The sequence below is a fragment of the Elgaria multicarinata genome, chromosome 9 (genome assembly GCF_023053635.1).
Source record: "Elgaria multicarinata webbii isolate HBS135686 ecotype San Diego chromosome 9, rElgMul1.1.pri, whole genome shotgun sequence".
In the NCBI taxonomy this organism is placed as follows: Eukaryota; Metazoa; Chordata; class Lepidosauria; order Squamata; family Anguidae; genus Elgaria; species Elgaria multicarinata.
In genome coordinates this window covers 20,447,622-20,475,045 of record NC_086179.1, presented here as the reverse complement: position 1 = coordinate 20,475,045, position 27,424 = coordinate 20,447,622, and the positions used below count along the sequence as shown (strand labels likewise).

Below are 27,424 nucleotides of genomic sequence, written 5' to 3'. Positions count from 1 at the left end.
CAGATTCCTGCTGACAAAGGACAAGATTTTTAGAAATCTTCAGATACTTTTGAACAGGCCTGAGATAATTTACCAAGCTTTCAAATACAATTCTCAAGGTCCTTTTGCCAGGATGGCCTGTTTTTAATATATAGATGGTATAACCCTCAACACAAATGATAAGAGATGACAGCCGTACCAACAGATTGTTCTGCAGCATTCTTGACAAAAGGATGTGCCTTTCAGTATGGAACAATGGGGGTGGGGGGATGAAAGCCTGGTTAATTTTTAAACAGAGGGCTCATGAGTTCCTGGAACTTGTGTCACTGCCTTTTGAAAGGAAAAACCTACCCTTCTAATTTCAGCTGATCTGGCTGTGCTTACTAGTAGGGGGAGAAAAACACTTTGCTGATACTCAGACATGCTCTCTTCTTTATTACGAATTATTGTTTGTAATAAAGGGCTTTCTCTGCTGTGGAATGCCCTCCTCTTTGAGGCCCGACTAGCACCAGCGCTGACTTCACTTCAGCGACAAATAAAGACATGGCTTTTTAACAAAGCCCTTGATGGCTAAATTCACCAAGCTTGCACATTTATTTATTTATTTACTTCATTTTTATACCACCCAATAGCTGAAGCTCTCTGGGCGGTTCACAAAAATTAAAACCATAATAAAATAACTGTTTTAATTGTTGTTGTTGTTTTACTGCTTTTAAATTCTATACTGGTTTTAGCTTGATTAATGGTTTAATTTGCTTTTAGCTGTGTATATTTATTTTTTGTATAATTTTATCTGTATGCCGCTCTGAGATCCTAGTGATATAGGGCGGGATACAAACATTTTAATAAATAATAAACAAAACAATATTGCGTTCTAAGTTTTTGACTGTCCTGGCATTTTAAAATAGCTTTCAGGGTTGAGCCTTTGCCACAAATTTTAAGTCCTGACAGTAGCATATCTTTGAAAGGAAGTGAGCAAATTGTAGAGAGATCTGGTTTGGAAAGATGATACCTTTCCAGCTTCCCTCTCCTCCATATGTGTTTTGGGGATGGAGTTGATGATTAGCCTGAAAAGGAACAGGGGAAGTTTCCCTTCTCCCCTTCTCCATTTCAGAGTACTACTCTTCCTCCTCCACTTCCTCCTCCTTTCCTCTGTTGGTGGCCATCTGGGCAGCTCCAAGCATAACCCAAGAGGTGCAGTGCTGCAAAGCATGCTACTGGGGCACCCTCTCTCTTGCATCTCAGCATCTTCTGCAACACTGCAAGGGAGCCTGTGGTGCTTTTGAAGTACAACACTAAAGATGTTGCCATGCCGAGCCACTGCTTGGGCTTCTTTATGCAATCAGGCCAGAAACTGATTGTAGGATTTAATCCGACCTGGGACTAAACCCAGTGTCTGTTTGAATCTGATGAAGTGGACTCTGCTCCATAAAATCCCTTTCCCATCTTCTCTCTGGCTCTTATCTCTCCCCCCTCCTGGTGGCTCTATGCTATATACCTCCAGTATAGTATCAGAGGCTGTATGCCTATGTACACCAGTTGCTGGGGAACATGGGCTGGAGGGTGCTGTGGCTCTCTTGTCCTGTTTGGGGGTTTCCCTTGGGCTGGTGGTCAGCCACTGTGTGAATCGAATGCTGGACTAGATGAACCCGTAGTCTGATTCAGTGTGGCTCTTCTTGTGTCTTTATGTGTTAGACTTTTAAGGTGCTACAAGACTCTGATGTTTTCCCTACTGCCAGTGTTCAACTCTGTGATATCCATAGTGATGGTGGTCAAAAAAGTTCCAGGCAGGTTGAGGGATTTGTGGGTTTCAGGGCGTACTGAATCTGCTGGATACCCTCCCCCCTCCCCATTCCCCAAGTTTGGGACTGTGCTAACCAGCATGCCAATTTCTTAGAACAATAAGTGCTGGTGGCACAGCTCAAAAACTGATCTCTCTCCCCCCCACACACACACCCATTTCCCCTTCCTCAGTAGGTCTAGTCACTTGGAAAAAGAGCACTTTTGAAGTGTCCCGAGCAGCTAGCTCCAGGGGTAAAGAATCTGCAAAGCAAACGGCAATGAGTTATGTGTAACTCAAAAGTGGGCACTGAACATTTCAGCACCCGCGGCAAAAAAGAATGCTGTGTAACTTGAAGACTGTCTGGCTCTGAGACCATCCAGAAAGGAGGTCATGCTGGGAAAGGCCTCCTTTTAATCTTCCCCGTGTCACATATTTTTAACTAATATCAGATCTCTTTTTACCACACACAGAGAGACACCCTTTGATGTGGGTCATACTTTACAAATGAGCTCACCAGCCCTTGATCCGGATATGAGGAGTTGCCCCTTTTGCTCTCCGTCTCTAGTCATCACCAAAAGAGAGAGTGCCTCTGAGCACGTGCAGTGTGCGGGACCTTCTTTGTGGAGAAAGCCCCGCCACCCGCCCTCTCCCACCTCCCTTCCCGGGACGCTCTCGCGCGGTCGCTGGGGGAGAGAGGAGCGGGGAGGGGGCTCCCTTGGCCGGAGGGAGGGGAGGGGAGGGGAGGGGAGGGGAGGGGGCGCGCGCGGCCAGCTTCCCTGCTGAGCTCCCTCCTCCCCTCCCACCTCGCCGGACTCACGCTGCTGCCCCCTCCCTCCCTCCCTCTCTTCCCCTCCTCTCTCTGGTTCTCATCTCTCCCCCCCTCCCTTGTCTTGCAGGGAGTCCCGATGAGTCCCAGCCTGGCCGGGCAAAGGCGCGAGAGCCGCGGGAAGCGCACCATGCCAGGGACGCGGCTGCTCCTCAGCCTGGCTCTCCTCGGCGGCTGCACGCAGCTCCTGGCCGAGGCCAGCTCCTGGTGGTGAGTGACCCGGAGGGCTCTGCCTGCCTGTCCTCCTTTTCCTTTGTCTTTTTTTTTTTTTTGCCCCGGGTGGGGGGATTGGATCAAGACACAAAAAGGGACCCCCCCAATCCCCAGAAAGGCAGAAAACGCATGTGGGGGTTCCTTTGCGTGCGCCTTTCTCCTCTTCTCCCTCTCTCTCTGTCTTTGAGAATGTGTGTCTTACTTTTACAAGAAAACTCTCTACTTTCTCACTCGGAGAAAACCCAGAGCCCGTGGGGGTAGAATTGATGTCTTTTATGGACCGAAATTCTCTTTCTAGAAAGGATCCTTTAAAAGTACAGCTGAGGGAAATTAATAATAATAATAATAATAATAATAATAATAATACAATGGAGAAAAAGCTAACTGAAAAGTTACCCCCTCGTTATAGAAGAGATGCTTGCTAAGCCTACCTCTTTTTGCGTTTTTTCTCCTCTTTCTGTCCATCACTAATCGCCATCCCCAGTCCCACACGCAATGCCTAGAAGTCAGTTCCATTGAAACCGGAGGGATCTACTTCCAAGTTAAAAGGGACTCCCCGATTTACAGATGACTGGCTTGGAAGCAGGCTCAGTAGCTGCTGGAACAGGGATCATATCACTTTCTGTGCCGCACCCGGCACTTCTGTTATTAAATAAATTGTGGGCACAGAGACTGGATTTCCCAGAGAGACAAGGCAGGTTTTGCCAGAGTATCATGATGAGCGCCTAAATCATGGTGGGATGGGAGGGGGAGCCTAAATCGTGGTGGTGGGATGGGGGGGGGGGGGGCTCTCTTCCTGATAGTTTGTAGAAAACTGTTTGCTATCTTGGTATAATTAAGCCCAGAAGAGCGTCTGTGTTAGTTTATGCATCTGGTGGAGGAAATTGTTCTCCCCCCTCCCTCGGTCAAAAGGCAAACCAGTTAGCCACTTTTAGTCCTCTTCCCTAATTAAGGAAGTCTCAGCCTCTTTGAACCTGAGTGGTGTCTTTGTGGTTTATCCAGCCGGGGTCTCTCCCCTTCCAGAACACTCTTGGTTCCTGTTAGAGAGACAACGCTTCAGAAACCAAAAAGAGACAGGGCAAGAGAGAGAGAGGGGGCTTGAGGTCAGATCTCCTTGGGCTTTCTTGCTTCATGGTGTTTTTCTCCTTCCAGGTCCTTGGCTATGAACCCAATCCAGAGACCTGAGATGTACATCATCGGAGCCCAGCCGGTGTGCAGCCAGCTGCCAGGGCTGTCCCCGGGCCAAAGGAAGCTGTGCCAACTTTACCAGGAGCACATGATGTACATTGGTGAGGGGGCCAAGAATGCCATCAAAGAGTGCCAATACCAGTTCCGGCAGAGGCGGTGGAATTGCAGCACGGTAGACAACACGTCTGTGTTCGGCAGGGTCATGAGCATAGGTATGTAAGGGGTAAGGGTGGAGTGGAGTGGTGGCCCTGGTTCTGAGGATTGCGGAAGGAGACCACGGGGGCGGAGGAGGTAGGAAGGATTGAGAGCAGGGAGAAAATGGAACTTTCAGAGCAGGGATACCAGAATGAGAGGGTTGCATGGGAAACCTTAGAGCCAGGGGAAAGTGGTTGAAGTGGGTGGAAAGGGCTAAGACTGGAGTCAGTTTGAGGCTCTATGCACATGAGAATGGGAGGGCAGGAAGGCGGATTGTACACAGGTACAGGGATGATGAATCCCTAAGAAGAGGGAGAGAAACCAGGTGACAAGAGCATCATAGGAAGAATGGTGTGCCGATTAAAAAGTCAAGGGGAAACTATTTATTTGCTTTATTTGCCTTTCCACCAAGAAATAGAACTCAAAGTGGCTAACAAAGAAATAAAACAAAAAAATAAAATGAAACTTGTTTGAAACAATACTGAAATAAAGAAATTCTGTAGAAGAGCGGTTCCAGGAGTAGGGACCAGGGGAATCCTGCACATAGCAAGGGGACCCAACTGGTTTCTCAATGGTGTTGGTCTGTCAAAGGGAAGGAGGGAAAATAATAATAATAATAATAATAATAATAATAATAATAATAATAGCAGCAGCCAAGGGTTGGGTGGTAGAACCAGGGAAACCTGCATGGGAGAAAAGGATGACGCCTTCATGTAGAGCTCAAACAAGTGAGAAATGTCAAAGAGAAGAAGAATCATAGCAAGAGATGTTTTCAAAGGACAACTAATCCCTATTTTTTTTAATTTATTTATTTATTTATTACATTTCTATACCACCCAATAGCCTAAGCTCTCTATTAATTAGATCTCCAGTGCCAGGTTTAAAGCAGATCTGCCTGCCCACCCCCAGTATCTATCTAAGCATTACAGTGACCTCAGACTTTGCTTTTAAGGAAATCTGTATAGGATATACACTTGGAATTACAGTTTACCACTTGATGAATACAAAGGATAAATTGACCAAATTGAAACTGTGAGTCATTGCAACTGTCTGTAACCCCTTGCTGATCAATGTGTCATGTAGTGGAAGTGTTAAAGGTTTTCTGATTAGGGAGTGTCTTGTCTGAAGTGATGTGAACATTTGAATTGATAACCCCCTTTGTTCTCCCTAGTAGCCCAGAACATTTACATCTGCATTCTGCCTGATAAAGAGTTTAATCTAACTCAGGTGTTTCTTAAAGAAACTAGAAAGTTTTTGTAAGAAAGAAGCTCTCAGCAAAGCAGGACATGCTACAGCAGCACACATTACAGTGGAGACACCTTTCTTTCTGCACTGAGGAGATAATCTATGTCAGAAAATTCTGGATTCATTTAATGCATTTCTTAGCTGCCTTTCAAGATTGCAATCTTTCTAAATTGTATTGTGAGAAGTGGCCAATTACAAAATATCACTGCATGGGCTGCTTGCTGTCTTACTTCTGTGTCATATCACTTAGATGCTTATTGGTTGGTTAATATTTAAAAGCATATTCCTCACATTATTTAAAAAGAACTGTGCCAAGGCTCAAACTATGTAGAAGACATACCCTCTGCAGTCACATCTTATCTCTCATTCTAGATGGGTGGGGGAAATGCACTTTGCCTATGTTCAGAGGCATTCCTGCTTGATGTGTGCCAGGGCTTTGCTCTGGCATTGAAAATTGTTTCCAGGATTATACTTTGGCTTGTTTATTCGGTGTTAAAAGTTCCTGGAAAGGGGATCCTGGAACTTCCCTGGTTCCATTCTCCATCTGCCTAGAAGGTAAACATGCACCTGGAATTCAGCAGGGCAGGAACAGGTTTTGGGGTGGTGGTGGAGGAGGAAGTTGTAGGAGAAAAGCAGTGTATGGGGAAAGGGTTAAACATACAAAACCACCTTTTCGCTTCCCTGTTGAAAATCCACTCCTACCCCGCCTGCAACTTTCTGTAAAAAGCTTTATGGTGGTAAGAAACCCCTCAACTGCTCTTTAAGGGCCCAGAAGGAAGGAGGAAACTGGTCCAGAGATGAAGGTGTGCATCACACTGGCATGGTGGCCAGTTTCGGGAGTGGCATGCTGGCTGGCTGTGATGGAAGTTGTAGTCGAAAACATCTAGAGGATATCAGGTGGGGGAAGGCTGGGCTAATGAGCTGCCAAGGAGTGTGATCCCCACAAGTGAGGTCTGCGTCCAACAGTTCCCTGAGTTCCTTTCCTTTCAGGTGTCAGTCTAGCCAAGAAACACATCACGCTCTCCATAGGAGGCCTGCCCAGTTGAGAAATGCTGCCTCTTCGCTGTTGTGTTTTTTTAAAAAGAGCACCTGTGCTGTACCTGCCTCTTCCCCTCCCCTCTCCCAAATAGGACACACTCTGCCTTGCTTCACTTGGCAGGGAAGGAACAGAACCAGAGAATCACTTTTCTTTCTTTTCCCTGCCATGGAGGGAGTTTCTCATCCTGCCCACCACAGATGATAATACAGGGCTTTCCCCAGGGTCCCATCTGCTGAGCGGCAAAGAGGCTCATTGACAGGTCATTGCTGTACTTGAATTGAGGTGTGAGCTGGGAGACATTGTCCCAAATCCTTTTGAAATGCAATCTTCCACTGGCAAGAAATGGAGAAATCCGGCTCAGGTTTGATGTGCCCAACTGTGAGGATAATAAAGGCAAGGTGCTAAAACTGCAGCAACCTCCACAGCTCCCCTCCCTATTCCACCAAGGCCTGCAGAAGGCTCTTCCAAGGCAGTAACAGATTCCCTCAGAAATTCACCGTACTATTTAGCGATATTGAGGCACGTTTTGAGAAAGGCTTGTTTTAGTCTTTAGATTTTTTCTTCTTCTTTTAGATAAACTCTGTCGCTGTAATCCCTTTCCTGGTCCAGAGCCAGCCCTACTGTTAGGCAGAATGAGGCGTCAGTCATGAAAGGTCAACAAAAGTATACTTTCAAATTGATTATTATTGTATTTTTATTCCCAAAGAGAGTTGTTTATGGGATTTTCTGCCTCAGGGGCCACAATAATTTGGCCAGCCTTGAGCACTATGCACTTTGAGTTGGCAGTGGGGCAGGGTGGGGGAGGCATTTGATGTTCCAGCTCAGGTAACAAAATGTCTTGGACTTACTGTATATTGGATGGCTGGCTGCAAAGGGCCACGTTTCATTTTAGTGGATAGTTTAAGGAAACACCAGTTTAATATACTGTGTTATTCACCGTTATTGATTATTAATATTAAGGGTGCAATCCTGTATGTACATAACTGTGAGTAAGTCCCACTGAACTTGGTAGGACTTACTTCATAGGAGACATGATTAAGATTGTGCAGTTACTTCTGAGTCTACTCAGAAGTAAGTCACATTGAATTCAATGGGACTTCCTCCTAGGTAAGTTTGCGTAGGATTGTGGCCTTAATCACTTATATTCTCTATCATACAAGAGCCAAAAATGGATTACATTTACAATAAAAAAGACAACCAAACCAGTAAAACAAAACAATCCTATTATTTTAAAACATCAAAATATTTTGCAATTTGCAGTTCAAGCATTGTAAAATGGTACATTTAAAATGATTTGGTTTTGATTTTTAAAAAAAAGACATTTCAGTATATTTTAAGGGAGTTGTTTGTTTGTTTGTTTTTGAAATCAACTGTTCACACAGCTCATATTTTGCTTTCATTTGAACCATTGTGAAGGGATGAAGAATGTGGCTAGTTCAACAATACAGACACATTTGTTTATTCAAGACAAAAGAGAAGAAGCTGACTCCATGCCTTTTATGTAGTGAGCAATTCAGCATAGGTTGAGGATGACTTGAAAGGAGACATATTTAGTTTGGAGTTCTATGGTTAGTTAGGGTTCCCTTTTAATTGGAGACTAGGCTACAGTTTACATGAAAGCAAGCTTAAGACAGCTGCAGCATTGTTTATGGTGCGATCTATAAAGCCCTAGAGCTGGTGTACAATGGCTTGGCTCACCCTGCTCCAACCTGGTGCCCTCCAGATGTTTTGGACTTCAGCTCCCATCAGCCCCAGTCAGTATGACCAATGGTCAGCAATGCTGGGAGTTGCAGTCCACAACATCTAGTGGGTACTAAGCTGAGGAAAGAAATCCAGTTGAGCTTGATGGGATTCATGTCTGATTAAGCATGTTTAAGACTAGGCGGTTTTACAATGCACATTTAAATCTGTTTAATGTTATGTTGTTGTTAATGGATTTTTACTCAGATGTACTTCATTTTATGTCAGCCTAAAATAGGGTGGGGATCTTGTCGAGGGCTGCATTTCCTTGGGGGTAATCTGTTGTGGGTGGCGGTGAATGGGGTTGAAGCCAGCAGTGGGTTGGCCTACCCCTTTTCTCTCCCTCTTTCTACCACCCCTTTTCTCTCTCCCTCTTCCTCCTCACCTACATGACTGAGCTGATGGTTTGCAGTGGGCCTTTGATAGCTTTTGAAGCTAGGCTGAGGGCTGCAGGTTGCCCCCACCCCCCAAATATATGGTATAGCTATTTGTCCTTAATCCTTATTTGGAGATAAAATGACTAGGGCGATGATCCTAAGTGCATTTGCTGGAGGGGTAACTAGGGTGAGACTGAGGCACAAAAGGGATATCAGAGGTCATATAGATTAACAGTTACTACTACAATAACATTACATTACATAACATTTTCCTTTTAGCTTGGAATCATGAAACATGTTTACAGAGTAATAGATGAAAAATATCAGATTGTTTATTATTTTATTTATTGAAATGTTTATATATTGGGTTTTGGTTAAAACACGCCACATGTTTGACAATCAAAAGTCCCTCCGAACATAATATTTGAGTAGCAGTACCCACCAGAAACAGTCTAAAATCAGAAAAAATCAGAGAAACTACCCAATAACAGCAGCTACCAATCATTAAAGGGTGTTGTAAAGGCCTTTAAATAACACTTTAAAAGTTTTGAATGACAAGGTCTTAATCTGTTGTCTAAATGATAAAAGTATGGATGCCTGCCAATGTCTGCCTGGGAAGAGTATTCTGTTTACAGGTTGCCACCACTGAAAAGGCACTCTCCTTGATTAAGACTCACCTAACTTCTGCCCTGGAGTTTAGCCACCACCCCAATTTCTCTTCTACCCCCCACTGCTTTGGATGGTCTGTTGTTTCTCCCTACCTTGAGTACAGTCCACCCAAGAGAATCTTGTTCATGTCCCCATCTTTTCAGAAGAACACATCCTTGTGCAGATATCCTGCCTTTTTTGCATGAAATAAGATTGCAAAAAAAAAAAAAAAAGAGTTGCATGAAATAAGATATAGGTGGCTAACTATTCTTAAGAACATAAAACTATGAGTTCTGCTGGCATGGGCATCCACAGGATTTTTTCCAGTGGGAGGGGCAAAGTTGCACAGTGGTGTGTGGTTGTAATTTGCACACAAGCATGTGCTGCTACAACTCACCTGTGCATTTCCCTTGTGTGTCTATATGTGCTTCGTTACTTAGAGTCATATTTCAGGATATTTAGAAGCCTACACAGAGAATCAGTGGGAATTTGACATCACTAATGCAGAAGAGCACTCTAGTCAAGCTTCACAGAAGAGGCATCATGAATTCCAGCTAAACTTTATTTGGAAAAGCCCTAAGAGTAAGAGGGGGGGGGGAAACAAATGCACAGACACAGAACAGCAGTCTTAAGAATGTCATACTAGATATTTTATGGCATCACTGTCCTTATGTAGAATCATAGAGTTTGAAAGGACCTCAGAGATCATCTAGTCCAACCTCCTGCTCAATGCAGGCTCTACACTACAGGGAGAAGCTAAGTGGCATATTTTCTCCCAGAACTGCTCATTTTATATATGTAAAAACTCCACAAAATTGTACAAGCTTTTGAGGGCTCCAGAACTAGGTGGTATAAAAACCAGGGAACGGTAGAACCAAGTCCCAAAATTTGGCCAGTTGTTATGGCTATGAGGTCTGTAGTTTAGATAGACCCAGTCTCAAAATGGAGATTTGCAGTCTGAATGATTTAGTCATTGGTAGAGATGGAAACAGAGGAAGATTTTCTACTACCTAAAGAGAGACTGCACTAAGAGCTCCTAATGCACCATCTAAGATTAATCTCTGACTTTGTTAATACAAGCAAATGTAGATACAATTATGATGAACTTTATCTAGAGTAAAGGCAACCAGGATGATCAGGTGTCTGGAAACAAAGCCCTATGAAGAGAGACTGAAAGAACTGGGCATGTTTAGCCTGGAGAAGAGAAGATTGAGGGGAGACATGATAGCACTCTTCAAATACTTAAAAGGTTGTCACACAGAGGAGGGCCAGGATCTCTTCTCAATCCTCCCAGAGTGCAGGACACGGAATAACTGGCTCAAGTGAAAGGAAGCCAGATTCCAGCTGGACATCAGGAAAAACTTCCTGACTGTTAGAGCAGTGTGACGGTGGAATCAGTTACCTAGGGAGGTTGTGGCCTCTCCCACTCTAGAGGCCTTCAAGAGGCAGCTGGACAACCATCTGTCAGGGATGCTTTAGGGTGGATTCCTGCATTGAGCAGGGTATTGGACTCGATGGCCTTGTAGGCCCCTTCCAACTCTGCTATTCTATGATTCTATGATATGCTTATATCCGTACCCAAGACCAGCCTGATATACTTACATCTATACACAAATGATATATATTTATGGGTAATTTAGATAAGGGTAATTGTAAGGGTAATTTTTGAAATGTTTACAAACTCAGATTTATTTATTTTTTAAATAAGACCTGAGTTATAAAGATCTTTGTTTCTACATTTTCTTTTTGGGTAGGAAAACTACTGTCCTGTCTGACATATTCTAAAATCCTGGATTTCTGATTTGATTTTTGTTGAGGTAGCAATCACTTCCCACCTTCCTCCCACCCCCACCCCCCAAGCCTTTACAATGAACCTGGAAATCCTTTTTCCAGGCAGTGGTTGTGTCAAATGTTATTGGCTAAAACATTGGCTAAATAATAATAATAATAATAATAATAATAATAATAACAACAACAACAACAACAACAACAACAACAACAACAACTCTGAAAGGCAGGAACAGACTGTTTTTGGTTACAAAAATAATGAGCAGAATAGTGGCTGTGTATTTTGCTTCAAATCTCAGGTTCTACAATGACTAGATACTTGCTTTTAAAAAATAAATAAAAAAAAGAAATCAGGGAGATAATGGTTCATCCAAGGTGGTGCAACTCTCCCCCACCCCGCCACTTCTTGCAGACACCCATGTCTGTGTGCCATAGCCCAGTGTGATGTAGTGGCTAAAGTGTCAGCCTGGGAGTCAGGAGATCCGGGTTCTAGTCCCCATTCAGCCATGGAAACCCACTGGGTGACTTTGTGCCAGTGATGGACTCTCAGCCCAACCTACCTCACGGGGTTGTTGTTGTGAGGATAAAATGGAAAGGAGGAGGATTATGTACACTGGCTTGGGTTCCTTGGAGGGGGAAAAAGGCAGGATAAATAATAAATAAATAAATAATAAATATGAAAGCATTCTCTTTCTAGCAGCAGCCTTCTGGAAAACTGGCATGCACTGTATGAAGGCAACAACATTTCCCTGTTGGTTGCCCACCCCCCTCCGAATCTGTATTCAGAAGCTATTAGCCTTGATAGGAACTCTTTCAAATCCCTGAGCAACAATTTAAGTGTTTATTTTACTTCTGCATATCCTGCAGGACATACTCCCTCCCTATCTTTGCTCCTTGGGGCTGCTGAGAATGGGGCAAACCAGTAGGAGCCACAATAAAATTGCCATACGAATACACGCATTTGAGTGTGATGGAATCTTGATAGGAAGTCTCTTTCAGCCAGGGCTATGTACTGCGAATAATAACATAGATCTACGCAGCCCCCGGCATATATAGAGGGCCCAACCCACCCTTTGTTTGAATCCAAAGCATGGAGTCAATAAAAGTCCCAAGAGGAGTCAACTCAAAGGAACAAAGGATATGGGAGTGTCTAATGGAAGTAAAGGAATCATAAACCATCTGTCTGCTCACAGCCAATTCCACCCAAAGATTCCAAAACCATGAGTAATCCTGAAGCAAATTTGCGGGGCTGGGTTGCCACATTTTGGGTCAGTAAAACCAGTGCATTTTTAAAAACAGCTACGTTGAGATTGGGTGGACTCTGGCCTGATCTACACTGAACAGAATATTGCACTATGAAAGCAGTATATAAAAGGCAGGAGCCACACCAAGCAGGATATAGCACTATGAAAGCGGTATACGAGATGTGTCAGTGGGCCCCAATAGTTGCCAGTGCCCTTCAATACCTCTATAAAGCAGTGGTGTGGCTCCTTCCGCTTTCATAGTGCAATATCCTGCTTGGTGTAGCTTAGGCCTCTGCTAGTGAAAGAGACAGAACCCTGTTATGGTGTTCCTAGTGTGTGTTCTGAGGTTCCTGTGCACGTATGGGATTCCGTACCAGCTGGGGCTGTGTGGAGGGTAGCCCATGCACAAAAGTGGCTTCATATGTGGAACGTCTTCTGGCATTCACGTGAAGCTCTACGCTGATGCAAAGTTTTGGATTGGGTGCTAGTGTCGTCATTAAGATTTTGATGATGATCGTTATTGGATGTTTGTCAACTGGATACCTGCTAGGAGCAAAATATTCCTTTTCTTTTTTTTGGGGGGGGGAGCTGTACGGGAGGTGGAAGCAGAAGCTAGGACCTAGAGCCAAACTGGACATGGTGCTGTCAGATTTGTCACAAACCTTGTAGAAATTGAGGACGAGGTGTCTGATTTGAGGAGTAAAAGAGACATGAGGGCGGAGTGGACCCTCAACTCTCACATCTTTCTCACGTATTTGAGGGCCTGGCTGGGAGAAAAATGCCTGACTAAGAGAGGGGCACTGGGGAGAGGAAAGCCCCAGGAAGAGGGAGGGTTCTGCATTCATCTCCCATGCACCAGACTCAGACTGGAGAGCCTCAGGATCATGTCCCTGCACCCCCACAGCCCCCTTGGGCCAGTCACTGTGTCTCATCCTAACCTACCTCACAAGGTTGAAGATAAAATGGGAGGGAGAGAACCTTACAATATCACACGGGGGTACGCAATTCTTATGAATGTGTAACAATTCTTAAATTACAAATTACGTATATATTCACACATATTTATTCATACTGCTTTCAGAGCTTCGGCTATGGGGCGGTATATAAATGTAAATAATAATATCACTATGACAGTGAGAAAAAGTAATACAATTTTTATTACCAAGCTTCAACAGCAGAGTAAAAGATATATAAAACAATTAGTTAATCAAGCAATGAATAAAGAGCAATCAGATTTCAGAGTTAAACAAATTTCTTCAGTGTTATACACGACTTTTACAAAGGATGTTTTAATCATGTATGCTATGTTTTTAATCAGTTTTTAATGTGTTTTATATTCACTGTTGTTCCCTGCCTCGATCCAAGTGGAGAGGCGGGTAAGAAATAAATTGTTGTTGTTGTTGTTGTTAGCAAATTTCTTCAGTGTTATTAATGAATTTATATTAACAAGCACTTTTTCTTTTACTCTAGAATAGGCACAAGGGTCCCAATCTGGATTAGGACTCTAACATGGGAGGTAGAGGGGCTTTTATGATGTGGAGTGCCCCCCTGTGCCTACTCTCGAGTAAAAATTTAAAAAGATGGAGCTGTTAGATGCAGATTTACAGTAATGTCTTTTGGCCTTAGTTTAGTCCTTAGGGGAGACTGAGCAATCTTCTGATCTCAGAGTTGGATGGAGGGGAAGATATCTCATTATATATAAAGGGTTGTCTGTTTGTGGCGCTTTTGAGGTATAAAGCTTCAGCTAAAGGCTCTGCAAGGTGTGCCCATCAGCTCTTAGATGGCCCAATGAAGCAACCTCTATTCCCTGCCATTGAGGCCTGCCCCTTCTTGGGGCAGGTTAGGCAGGGAAGGGCTCTGTAGTATTTGTGGCTGTTGCTTTTAAAGACAACTCCCAAGGAATCTCTCACAAAAGGATCCTTAAGTGAGATGAGCTAGAAAGTGGGAAGGAGCCCTTTGCATCATGAGGCCTAGTTGAGGCCTGTTGTTAGTCTCTGTTATTAGGTTGTTACATTTCTGTTAAACATCACCTCTCCCCATTTAATGGAACTCACCACATGGAATCCTGCCATCTCAGTACCTTGTTTGTGACTACCAATGGGGAGGAGGGAAACTCAAATGTGAATAAATGTACCCACATGAGGTGTGGGCATGGGGATCTCACCAGTCCCCTTGGATTCTGTAATGATCAGTTTTCTTCAAAACAAATAGCTGCCCCTTGCCTTGATTCATGATCCTTTGTGTTCTTGGGTTCTTGCTCTACACTGCCGCCGGTCAATGTAGAGCAGTGATCTTGAACAGGTAGGTGCTCCATTGATTGCAACAGAGGAAGAAGGGTCATATCAGTGGTAGAGCTTTGTATGCAAAAGGTCCCAGGTTCAATCCCCCATATCTCCAAATAGAGCATGTCTGAATCCTTGGAATGCTGCTGCCGGTCAGTGTAGAGCAGTGATCTTCAACTAGTCTAGACCTGAGACCCACCTTGGATCCCTAACCTGCGACATGGGATCCACTTTCACAATTTCCTCCATGCCCAACATGGCAGCAACAGTTTTGCCGCAACACATCTGGACTGATCTCACAACCCACTTTTAGGTTGCGATCATAGAATCATGGAATCATAGAACAGTAGAGTTGGAGGGGGCCAATAAGACCACCGAGTCCAACCCCCTGCTCAATGCAGGAATCCACATCAAAGCATACCTGACAGATGGATGTCCAACTGCATCTTGAATGCCTCCCTAGGTAATTGCGATCTACCAGTTGAAGTCCACTGGTGTAGAGTTTAGACTGTAGACAATACTGAGTTAGATGGACCAGTGGTCTGATTTTGTATAAGCCAGTCGGCAGCTTGCCATATTCCTAACACATGGGCCAAATCCATATTTGAATTTTGTGGCCAGATCATGTCCCTCCATTGAATTTAATGAGGAAGTGCTTGTGGGTGGGAGAATTCTTTCTGAGCACCATTGCTCCCACACCCATAAGCAATCTCTGGATATACGTGTCTGATTTGGGGGTACAAAGGATGTGAGTGGGATTCCAGATGGTAATGAGCAGGGAATGTACCATATTTTTCAGTAGTACAGACTAAGGGAGTTCAGTCACCATGTATTTCCCCTTCTGCCTACACCTGGCACAGTCAGGACCTTTCTTGAATGAGAACATTTGACAGCCACTAGTAATGGTATGGAAGAAAAAAATCTTTCTGTAAAAGCATATCTCTGCATTTTTAAAGGGGAAGATAACATAACAGATGTAAAGTTTTAAAAAACGCTGATAGGGGAGTACAAGTGGGACCTGTAAGAAAATCTTGTGGTGTGGAATGCGTCTGTTCATGCCCACTTGCTGAAATTCCCTCTGCAACACAACTAATTGTTAAAGCTGCAGATGCCTGTCCTCTTTTGCATCTAGCCACCCTCTAGCAGGTTCAGCCCTTATTGGGTTGTTTTGGAAGGAGTCCCCTGCCTTAGGGTTTTTTTTTCTAAAGGCCTTTTTTATATATATACTTTTGCAAAACTTGGCTTTCCCCCCTCCCTGTTGTGGGTGGGTGATGCTGTTTTGGCTATATAAGGATAGGATAGGATAGGCACTTGGAGAATTGAATTCACTATTAGGGTTTATATTCTGATAGGACTACACAGTCAGTTCCTTTCCCCCTAATCCTTTCCAGACTTCCCTTGTATTTTCCAGCCCAACCCTGCAATCATGACAAAAAGACTCACAATTGAAAACATTTAAATATTTCAGCTATTAACATTAAACAGCAGTGTTTTTGTAGATTTTTTTTTTTTTTTTGGTAAGTGTATTCCCCCCCCCCCCCCCCCAGTTCATGTATTTTCCCTCCTGGTTCTTTGCCTTGTTTTTCGTCTTTCTCCAGAGAGGATCCTCAGCTGGGTGAATGTTTATACTAATCTTTTTAGCATCCTAAGTACCTTCGGTGTCATTTCTTTCAAGGAAATGTTTCTAGCCATCATGGTTGTAGTTACGGTACACATAGCTTGGATTTTTATTACAATATTATTTAGTAACTGATATCCTATTCTTTATTACAAGGTGTATTCAAAGGGTCTATAAAAATAAATACAATATAAAATTACATAGTAATAAAATAAAATACAACAAAACAACATCAATCATGGAGGTAATAGCGCTAAAACCTCAAAGTCTAAGAAAACTGGAACTTGGTAAACCTCCCTCAGGAGGACATCCCACAAAATGGCTGCCTGCCATGTCTCATTCAGCGGTGGTCCTAGGATCCAGGCCTTAGATGTTGAATGGAGCATGCAGGAAGGAACCTATGGAAGAAGGAAGTCTTTATGTATCCAGGCCCCCAGCCATTTAGGGCTTTAAAATTCGAAACCAACATCTTGAATTTATTTATTTATTAATAATATTTACATACTGCTTAATATATTTTTTAAAAAACCCTCTTAAGTGGTTCAGAAACAACCAACCAGAGGTAGCCAATGCAAATTGAACAAGATGGAAGTGATATGTTCTGAACATCTACCTCAGCCTTCCCCAACCTTGTGCCCTCTAGATGTTTTTGGACCACAATTCCCAGCATCCCTGACCATGATGACTGAGGCTGAGTTGAAGTCCAAAACATCTAGAGGCAGATGTTGGGGAAAGCTGATCTAATTCCAGCCAACCACATGACAGCAGTATTTTGCTCCAGTTGAAGTTTCTGAATGATTTCCAAGGGCAGCCCCACGTAGAGCATGCTACAGTAGTCTAGCTTTGCAGTAACTAGAGCATGAATGACTGTGGCGACTTCCAACTTTTAAAAACATATATTAGAAGCACATATGTTATGATTTCAACTCTCTATTAGTTTGCAGCCCAGTTTATGATTTGAGGAGCTATAGTAGGATTTTGACCATTTAATGTTTGCAATATTAGGGTTTAGAAAGATTCAATGAGTATGTCAGAGATATGTGCCTTATGTAGAGTTGCTGTCATAGGTGTTTACAGAAGTGCTCATCTTTTTTAAAGTAGGAATATCAAATTAACAACTGTTTGAGGATGCTGTATGCCACACTTAAAAGGAATGCAACTCTTAAATGTGAAACACTGCATTCAATGGACTGTAAATATTTCAGTATTTGTTACCTAAAGTTGTTGATGTTGCTTCATCTGGTCTTTCAGGCATCAGTTGTTGCTCTGCATAGTTTTAATAATAATGCTAATTTAAGCAGCTACCGAGTGGTGCATAGCAAATTTCTTTCCATGAACTCTTCCTAGATGGGGCTGCGGTTATGGGAGGCTGGATTTTAGCATCCCCAAAGACAGGACGTGCCTGCTATTTTTGACTGCCATTTTAATTTCACATCAGAAATGGAAAAACAACATTATAGAGGAAGTGTTACAGATAAACAAGCAGCGCTTAGATACACACATCACACTAATGTACATTTTATGGAAATTGTATTTATTGCGCATTTACAAATTATGAATTTGTTGCAGCCTTTCTGTTTCCAGCAAGCTCTAGTTGCTGAACAAATTGCCCAGTCCAGCTGTAAACCATAATTGAACTTAAATCACTACAAATTTAATTTTATAGCCATATGCAGTTCCCTAATTTCTGCTTAAATATTTCAAATTCCCTGTTGTACATAAATAAAAACCTTTGACCAAAACCAACTATACAAAGATGGCATATAACCCAAACCTATGCATGTTTACTCATATGTAAGGCCCACAGTGTTCAGTGGGACATACTCCCAGGTAATTGTGCATGATTACAGTCACATACATGTTTACTCCTCCTGTTTTACCAAGTACAAGGTTTGAAAGAAACAGGATTTTATTATGATTTCAGAAAGGAAAGAATAAATCATTGTGCTTGAAGAGCTTATAAATGTAAAATGGAATGGTTAGAAATAGGCATTTTTGGGATCTTCATGAGGCTTGAGGTGTGGGACATTTTTGGAGACTTGTGTAAAGATAGGGGGAGAAAGTCAAGAATTTCACCACTGGCAGAGAGCTCTCACTCATATCTCCTTCTGGTTCCTTAGAATGTAGAGCAAAAATGTTCAAGTATTTCTCCAGTTTTGTAGTTTGAATGCTGCTCTTTTTTTTAAGGAAGTTAAGATCCTTGAAATTCTGAATAGTCTATGAGGTTCTGAATAGTCTAGTGTGCGTAGCACCATGTGCCTAGAGAATGCCACCACAAAATACCCACAACTCTGCTGTGGGGTAGATTGGTGTCTCTGCTGGGCACTACATGATGATGTATGCAGACATGTGAAATACTGCATGGCAAGGATAACATGGCTACAGAAAGTAAGCTGGTTCAGCAATCTATGAGCATATCTCTGATCCCACCCTCAGGGAGGAGTTAAAGCCAGGAAGGAAGAGAATATGGGCTTCTCTTTGAAGTGGGTAATGACATGATGCCTGCACTGTTTCATTTGTGTGAACATTAAAGTAGCAGTGGGTGCTTCTCTTCCCAGAGTGCCCCTGTTTCACAGTGAACAGCTACATGCGCTGAAATTCCTGAACCAAGAAGAATTATATGATTTTCCCACACGGAATACAATCCTCTGGAGCAACCCTCCCCAACCTGGTGCCCTCCAGATGTATTTGGGCTACAATTCCAAGCAATGCATGCTGAGGCATGCTGGGAGTTACAGTCCAGCACATCTGGAGTGCACCAGGTTGGGGAAGTCTACTCTAGAGACATGATGGATGGAGAAATAAAGTATGTGTGAGCAATGCATAATGCTTGTGTTGCAGCATTGATTCCTAGACCTTCAGTGTCTGTATTAAATGAAAATTATGGTGCTATTGCACTCATGTCCTGCTTATGGGTTTCCTGTGGGTGGCTGGTTCACCACTGTGTGAACAGAATGCTGGACTAGATGGGCCGTTGGTCTCATCCAGCATGCCTCTTCTTAAGTTCTTTTGTATTCTGATCATCTCCCTGTTCTCTTGCCAGGTAGCCGAGAGACTGCATTCACCTATGCCATCAGCGCCGCAGGGGTGGTAAACGCCATCAGCCGTGCCTGCCGCGAGGGGGAGCTCTCCAGTTGTGGCTGCAGCCGGACAGCCCGTCCAAAGGACCTGCCTCGGGACTGGCTATGGGGTGGATGCGGTGACAATGTGGACTATGGCTACCGATTTGCCAAGGAGTTTGTGGATGCCAGGGAGAGGGAGAGGAACTATGCCAAGGGATCAGAGGAGCAGGCCCGCACACTCATGAACCTACAGAACAACGAGGCGGGTCGCAGGGTAAGATCATTGCTAAAACTTTCCCTTTGGGAGTTTAGACCAGGAGTCCCCAAACTCTATCAGTCGGTGGGCACATTTGAAACGCCGAGAGAGTGTCATGGGCACTCTCACAGAATGCTTGCCATGGAGAGGGCTTGCCCATTCATAAAATGGCTGTTAGGGTGGTAATAACTGGTCACAAAACATTCATTTTCCTGAAAATGAAAGAAAAATAAGTTGCTCAAGAACCTAAGTACATGAAAAAGGTGAGGACTGAGCTCCATAATACAAAACCACTCTTCTGAACCCAAATAAAGAGGGCACTGGAGGGCAGCCCCTTCCTTTGAAGTTCATCAGGCTCCCAGTTTTAAAATAATAATTTAAAAAATCTTCAGAAATAGAATAGAAATCAGGAGCCAAAAAAGGTATCTGTAGGCACACTGGGGACTATTAGCACCATGTTGGGGACCTCAGGTTTAGATTATAAGCAGTGCATTGTTGAATTAATAAAGAGGCCAATTTAAGACCAACGATTTGATCCTAACACTTCAGGATCCAAATCCCATTTATTTCAGTGGAATTAAACTACACCTGACACCTTCCAGGTTATGTCCTTTGCTTTTTCCAGTCATTGTGGGACCATTCCCAGTTAAGTACTCAGAGTGACTTCCAAATCAAGGAAAAAGCAATACATTTCCCACACATATAATTGTATGAATGTTCAGATGACATGCTAAGCCACGGTGGTTAAGCATTTTGAGCTAAACATTATGGCTTAGTGTGTCATGTGAACCATGACTTGGCATGTCGTGTGAACCATTCCTAACCATGCTGGCTACATAACCACGGTTTAAACATGCTCACTAACCATTTGCTGGAAAGGGGTTGGCAGCCTAACCATGGCTTAGTGTGTTGTTTGAACAGGCCCATTATTCTACACTTACCATTGGTCCCCTTGTTTTGTGAGTTCCTGTTCTTTTAGCAGCTGTATGGCAGGCAGAAAACCAACAGGCAAAGCTTTGTTCTTGACATGAAAATGAAGGTGTCACCAGTTGAATTTCTGTTGTGACATAGGGCTGTTAACATGTGAATACCACAGATGGATCAGGGCACCTGGGAAATGTTATGAGTGGTATGACTAGGCAATGTAACATATGAAGAGCTGAGGGGTCAGGTCTGTTGAATGATGGGTGTATGTGTGTATCTGCAGTGCACTTATACTTGGTTTCAGCTGCCTTGTTTCCTCAGAGGGTTTCACTTTTGCTTTGAGGTGGGAGTAACAATAAGAGAATATGTGCAAAACATATGCATATCCGTTTTCCATCCCCCCCTTTTCCAATTCCACAGTTGTTGCTTTATAGGCTCCAGACATCTCATAATACTAGAACCCAGGGTTAGCCATCTCTCATAATACTATAACGGGGGGTCATCCCATGAAGCTGATTGGTGGGAGATTCAGGACAGATAAAGGTACTTCTTCACACAGCGTATAGTTAAACTCTCTGCCAGTATAGAAAAAGGGCTATCAAGGGCTACTAGTCCTAATGGCTATATGCTACCTTCAGTACCAGAGGTAGTATGCCTATATACACCAGTTTCTGGGAAACACGGGCAGGAGGGTGCTGTTGTACTTGTGTCCTACTTGTGGGTCCCTGGTCAACAACTGGTTGGCCACTGCATGAACAGAATGCTGGATTAGATGGACCCTTTCTTATGACATATTTTCTTACAGAAGTTGTTCTGTTGCAGAGAAACAGCATTCCGCCAGTACAGAATGTCATTGGGCTAACGCAAATAGCGTTGCACTAGCATATGGGACCTCTAGCACATTACCAATAATATTAGCGTACTCAATAGGATTCTCGGATTCTCCCCCTGCCAGCTAGCATGTTCATTGCAATAGTGAGCGCTGCGTGGAATATGGTGGTACGGAGAACACGTGTAGATACGAGTCTGCTGCCTTATATTGAGACAAACGTCCATGTGCCCCAGTGCTGCCTGCTGGGACTGGCATCAGTTCCCCAGGGTCTGAAGATGGAACTAGTTGTATGGCAGGACCACCCCCACCCCCACTTGCTCCTGCATTGCTCCTTACCTCAGCAAGCGCATGTCTGCCAGTTATGCGTATTGCTGCTGTCAGATGGCAATATTTACTGCCTCTTCTGCCTGGGATCCTTTCAGGCAGAGGTGCTACAGACTGAACTTCTGTCTCCAAAGTATGAGCCATGCTCCTTTCACCCTCACCCCTCACATTCCATAATAACTTGACATCACTGCCTGAGCCATTTTTATCAGTTCCTTTTATTAATTTATTTTGAAAAGATTGACGGAGTTTTGCTCAAATCCCGCCTCATCCCACCTACCAGTAGTAGAGAGGGAGACGCGTGTTCTGCTTACCTGTGTCAATGTATTTGTGGATTTGCCTGTCTTGGTTCCTTCTGGTTCATGGACCAAGATCTGTTGCCATTGGCATCCTTCATTCTTGAGTCGTATTTGGCACCCAAGAGAGATCTCCCTTCCCCCTTCTTTGGTGTCTCTGCCGCCTCAGGACAGGGAATTCTGCCCAACTCCGGTTCTCAGGAAGAGCCGTCAATCGGTGGGAACAGAACTGTGTTTGCTTCAGTTTTAGACACGGTCCTGACCCCATCACTGCTCCACTGCACTCTCAAATTTTTCAGGACCCTGACGTTTAGCTTTATTGCCCCTATTTGTTTGTCTTTGACGGTTATCTCAGCTTGCCCTTTCCTTCCATCTGTCTCTTTCTTCACTCGGTCCCCATTTCCCCCTTCTTTCCCACCACCCTGGTTCTTGGGCTGAGGCGCCCTGCAACATTGTTTACCCATTCAACATGTAGCAGGCCTCCGTCATCAGTCACTCCACCCCGTACCAAGCGAAGCTGAGAGGAGGCTTTCTTAATTAACCACATAGGAATTCTCCATTATTTTCCTGTACATCCCACTTCTTACAAGGGAAGAAGAAGACAGGAGTTCCAGGTGGAGAGGATAGATTTTAAACAAATCCAACAATCAAATACTTGCCGTCTGAGCCAATGTACGGTCTATTTTCCAGGCACAGATGTCTTAGCTTACTCTGGAGTCTTTTACACTTGTCCATAGCTTTGCCAAATGCCCCTACTCATGGCTATTCCCATTTCACAAGGAAAATACACAAGGAAGCCATTTGTTGTGAATGCACTGCTATCCCTTTTAATATAGGCATACAGAGTTGTACACATGATTTGGAAGAAAACCCCATTGAATGCAGTTGGACTGGGATTCCAGGGCAGTATCCAGTGGTGTCATTCTGCAAAATCAAACAGCACCAGCAGAACTCTGCTGAATCTTTCTGTTGTGCAAGTGGTTGCTCATTACGTGTGCTCAAGCAGTTGCACAAGTGGAATGCGCAACCCGTCGCCCAGTGGTTTGCACAAACATCATGCACAACCGCTTGTGCAACTGCACTTGCACGAATGCAGCTTTAGTTGGATTCTTCTCTTGCTCATCGTTCAGAACCTAGTTTCCACAAGTCCAATGTCATTTGCACTAATGGAATGACACAGTTGGATACTGCCCCAAGTAATTTAGCAGCATGGCATAATCCCAATATAGCTGTCTCACTGAGGAGCCAATGTCTGCCATGCCAAATTTACTTCTTAAGTAATGTATTTGTTGTCCTGCAGCTCTTGGAGGGAGTCTAAATTCAGTCTGCAGCTGAATTGTTTAAAATTATTGCTAGGTCCAATTAGCTAGGACAGGGACAAGAATCCTCTTAGGGCCCTTCCACACGCCGTACTGAAGGCGCATGCATGCGCCCCAAGTACGACCCCCAAACGATAGTGTGTACTACAGCCAGAAGAGACGGAGGAGGAGGAGGCTGGGGAATCCGGGCGCGTCCTTGCCGCCGCCGCCTCCCCGCCGGCCTCCTGCTGCCTGGGTAAGAGCGACCCGGGTCGGAGAGCTCGGCTTCCACCTCTGCCGAGCTCTCCGACCCGGGTCGCTCTTACCCAGGCAGCAGGAGGCTGGCAGGGAGGTGGCGGCGGCAGCAAGGACGTGCCCGGATTCCCCAGCCTCCTCCTCCTCCGTCTCTTCTGGCTGTAGTACACACTATCGTTTTGGGGGCGCATGCATGCGCCTTCAGTACGGCGTGTAGAAGGGCCCTTACTCTTTGGAACTGGACCTCTGGGCCCTGCTTTATGCATGATTGGAGCAGACACTCATTTAAAGAGATGATCTGACACCATCACATCTAGGTTGGCCTCTAAATACCCTATGCCACCCTTCTCCAACCTGGTGCTCTCCAGATGTACTGGCCTACAACTCCCGGTATGCCCCACACGTCTGGAGGTCACCAGGTTGGGGAAGGCTGCCCTATGTCGTCAGGGTCCCAATATCACAAGAAGCTCTTATGGAAAACAGCTTATAGATTTTAAAGGTTACTCATTTTTTTATTTGTGACTGAAACTTATCCATCCAAAAATCTCATCACACAGTGTCTGTTTGAATATAGAATATAATTGTTGACAGATCTTATCCTGTACGTGTATTCTGCCAGTGAGCTATACAATGACATTTTTTTTTTATAGAACACAATATGGAAACTAGCGTAAATCTCACTTGCCTCTTAGTTGTGGTTTTTCATTTGGTGCTTAGGGCACCCATCTGCTCTTTGGGTGTTCCCTAAGCACCATATGGTTGGGATGCATAGAACTGCTTTGCTACCTAAGAGGGTCATTGTTAGCTTCTCTAGTGTCCTGCTCAGTGGAATGATAGGTTAATGAAATGCTGGATCTTAACATAAAAGGGTAAAATGCCTTTAATAGATGGCGCACTCCAAAGATTTTCCCCCATTAATAGGGCAAGACTTTTGTACTTGCTCAAGCAATAAGGGCCGGATTAGTTTATATTCATGTGTGATGGATCCCCTTTCCATCAATTCCCCATCTTCTCACTACAGCTCTTTTCTTGGCACTTTAGTTATTATTTTATTTCTTCATTGACTAAAAATATTATATGTTTGTCAATCTAGTGGTGAGGAGTGCTATTGTTGCTTAGGATGGATGAAGGGTTGGTGCGATCATCATTTAATTTGCTTATATGAAAAAGAGCCTGGGAGGTTTTTTCTTTTGCTGATAACCAAAATCGGTCAACTGAGGCTTCCAACCCCTTCAGTTAAAGGGAAGAGGCATCAGGCACAAGCCTCCCTGGAAGTGACATCCTTGCTTTTTGGTGCAGAACCCCTTCACCCTTATCTCAGACATGTATGGGCTGTTTATTGTGACACAGTGGTGAGGGAGTGGCACTCTGCACATGCTTATAGAAACTCAATCAGTCAAAATATTTATATCTTCCCTTTCTTTATATATATATATATATATAAAAACAAAGGCTGCTAACAATGCTTAATAAAAGCAATATATCAAACAACAAAAGAAAATCTAAATGATGACAACCCCTCCCCCTGCAGTATGAACAACAAACAAAATCCACAATCAGTATCAGTCTTCTAGAGTCCCCCAAAGCCCTCTGAAAAAGATGCATCTGAACCATGCAGTAAAATGAGAACAGTGATGGAGCCAGACGAGCTAAGAATGTCATTCGAGAGTAAAGGTGCCACAACTGAAAAGGCCCTGTCTTTAGTGCCCACTCCTGTCAAAACTCAGCTACTAGGATCCCAGATATTTATTTATTTATTACATTTTTAATCTGCCCAATAACTAATGTTCTCTGGTGACTTGAGTATTCAGGGGGGCACATGCCAAAGGAGGAAGTCTTTAAGGTATCTTGGTTCTAAGTTGTTGAAGGCTTTAAAAGCAAGAACCAACTTCTTGAGGCATGCTTAGAAATGAATGTTATCATTATTTTATATCTACTCTGGCACTGGAGAAAAGTCCCAAGGCAAAGCCGTGAGAGAGAGCTTGCTTAAATGATACCCTGAATTTAAAAAAAGCAAGAGGAAAATACGCTTGGGGTTCCTGGCTCTGACAGAGCTGCAGGATTGAAGAAGAAAAATCCAGAAAGAACAGCAGAATATTTACTAGTAAAAAAAAGAGAAAAGAAAGAAGTTCCAATGCTTTCTTAAAGCCAGAAGGTTCATTTTCAGGGCACATCGTATATTTCTTTATAGAGAGAAAGAATGCTTCCCAGAATGCCTGTAAAGCCAGAGTGCCACTCCATTTTTGGATGTGCCTCTTTCGTGTGTGCGTTACCAGTTCCAAGCCACCCAGCCCTACGTTGGATTGGGCCCCAAGTGTTTTATGCGCACCATTCACCTATCATTCCAAATGGATTTGAAGCCTGTTCTCATTATCACAATTCTGTTCGTGATGGATTTAAGCCACACATCACACCATAGTTAAATGGAGCAGACTGTAACTCTGCCAGAGAGAGATTGTTTCAATATAGCCAAGTCAGCTCTCCTCTTCCCTGAGGTGGGTTTAAAAAGCCTCCGTGGCATTTGCTCACATTTGGATTGATGTCAGTTTCTTTATTTAAAAGCAATCATAAGAATTCCAAATTGAAACACAGATTTTTGAAAAAGTTGTATGCCCACCATGAGGCTAATGGACTTTCTTAAACAGTAAGCATCCAGCAACTTACCACGAATATTTCATCTCTGATTTAAGTATCATTTAACACCAAGCAGTCGAGCTGAATTTTTTAAACACATTTTGTAGTTTTTGTATTAGAATGGTGTAACGTTGATACTAATTCTTGTATCTTGTGTTATTCCTTGGAAATGTTGTAGCATACAGTCCTATCCGATCCATCTTGGATACTCATAACCCTTCAAACTCGGAGGATTACAAATATCCAATGCACTCTGCATTTTAGCTAGACAGGTATTTTTGCCCATCTAGCAGAGGCTTCCAGGAGGGATGCTGGGGACGGCTGTAGATCCCTGCGCCTCCATTCTTCTCCCCTGTTTCTGGCCTTGGATCAAGGAATCCAAAATATCCTATGTCCCCCAGATGCTGTCTAGAGGCCATAGGATTGTTTTCTCCATCTACAAACACACACACACACACACACACACACACAGTTTCTATCTTGCCTTCCTTTCACAATGGAGATCAAGGTGGGATATGAAGGATTTCAGTGGGATCCCAACGAGGCACTGATTATTTTCCAGGCCCAGATGCCTTAGCTTCCTCTGGAGTCTCTTAGCCAAATGTCCCTACTCATGGCTATTCCCATTTCATAAGGAAGATACTCATGGAAGTCATTTGTTGTTAATGCACTGCTATCCCTTTTAATATAGCCAGGTACTGACCAGACCTAATCCTGCTTAGCTTCAGCAAGGTTGCTATACCCTGTGCCTTCAGACTACTAGCTTGGCTATTCATGCTTCACCTATACCAGGGGTGCAGAAGGTCCAAATTCCATTTCGGAGAAGTTCTTGGGGGCCACATTCCAGTGGTGGGCAGGGCCAAAGGCAAAAGAGATGGGGGCAAAAATGCCAGCATATTTTAAACTTAAAGATCTTTCTGTCTGTAACTAAGCTTTGGGGGAGGCATTTCAAACTCTTGAAGGAAGGAAAGGAACCTCTCGTGCAAGCACTGAGTCATTACTGACTCTTGGAGGGACGCCAGCTTTCGCTGACGTTTTCTTGGCAGGCCTTATAGCAAGGTGGTTTGCCCTTGCCTTCCCCGGCCGTGATTACCTTTCCCCCAGCTAGCTGGATACTCATTTTACCGACCTCGGGAGGATGGAAGGCTGAGTCGACCCGAGCCGGCTGCCTGAAACCAGTTTCCGCTGGGATTGAACTCAGGCCGTGGGGAGAGTTTCAGCTGCAGAAACTGCTGCTTTACCGCTCTGTGCCACACGAGGCTAATCCTTCAAACTCTTACAATGGGGAAATACTGCACAAAAGCTGGGAAGCCCCAAAACAATTGGTGGTTGAGAGGTAGGAGCTGCAGCCTTCTGGGAACTCCAGAGGGCCAGATTG

General features: G+C 43.9%; 1 protein-coding gene across 1 annotated transcript in view; it reads left to right on the top strand.

Moving 5' to 3' along the window:
- Nucleotides 1–1,727: 1,727 nt before the first annotated feature.
- WNT5B (Wnt family member 5B) overlaps nt 1,728–27,424 on the top strand; it is a 28,942-nt gene continuing 3,245 nt past the window's right edge. Inside the window, exons 1-4 of the mRNA XM_063134901.1 lie at nt 1,728–1,770; nt 2,663–2,798; nt 3,954–4,201; nt 19,209–19,501. Coding sequence (XP_062990971.1) covers nt 2,668–2,798; nt 3,954–4,201; nt 19,209–19,501 — 672 coding nt within the window. The 5' untranslated portion in view covers nt 1,728–1,770; nt 2,663–2,667. The remainder of the gene's footprint in view (nt 1,771–2,662; nt 2,799–3,953; nt 4,202–19,208; nt 19,502–27,424) is intronic.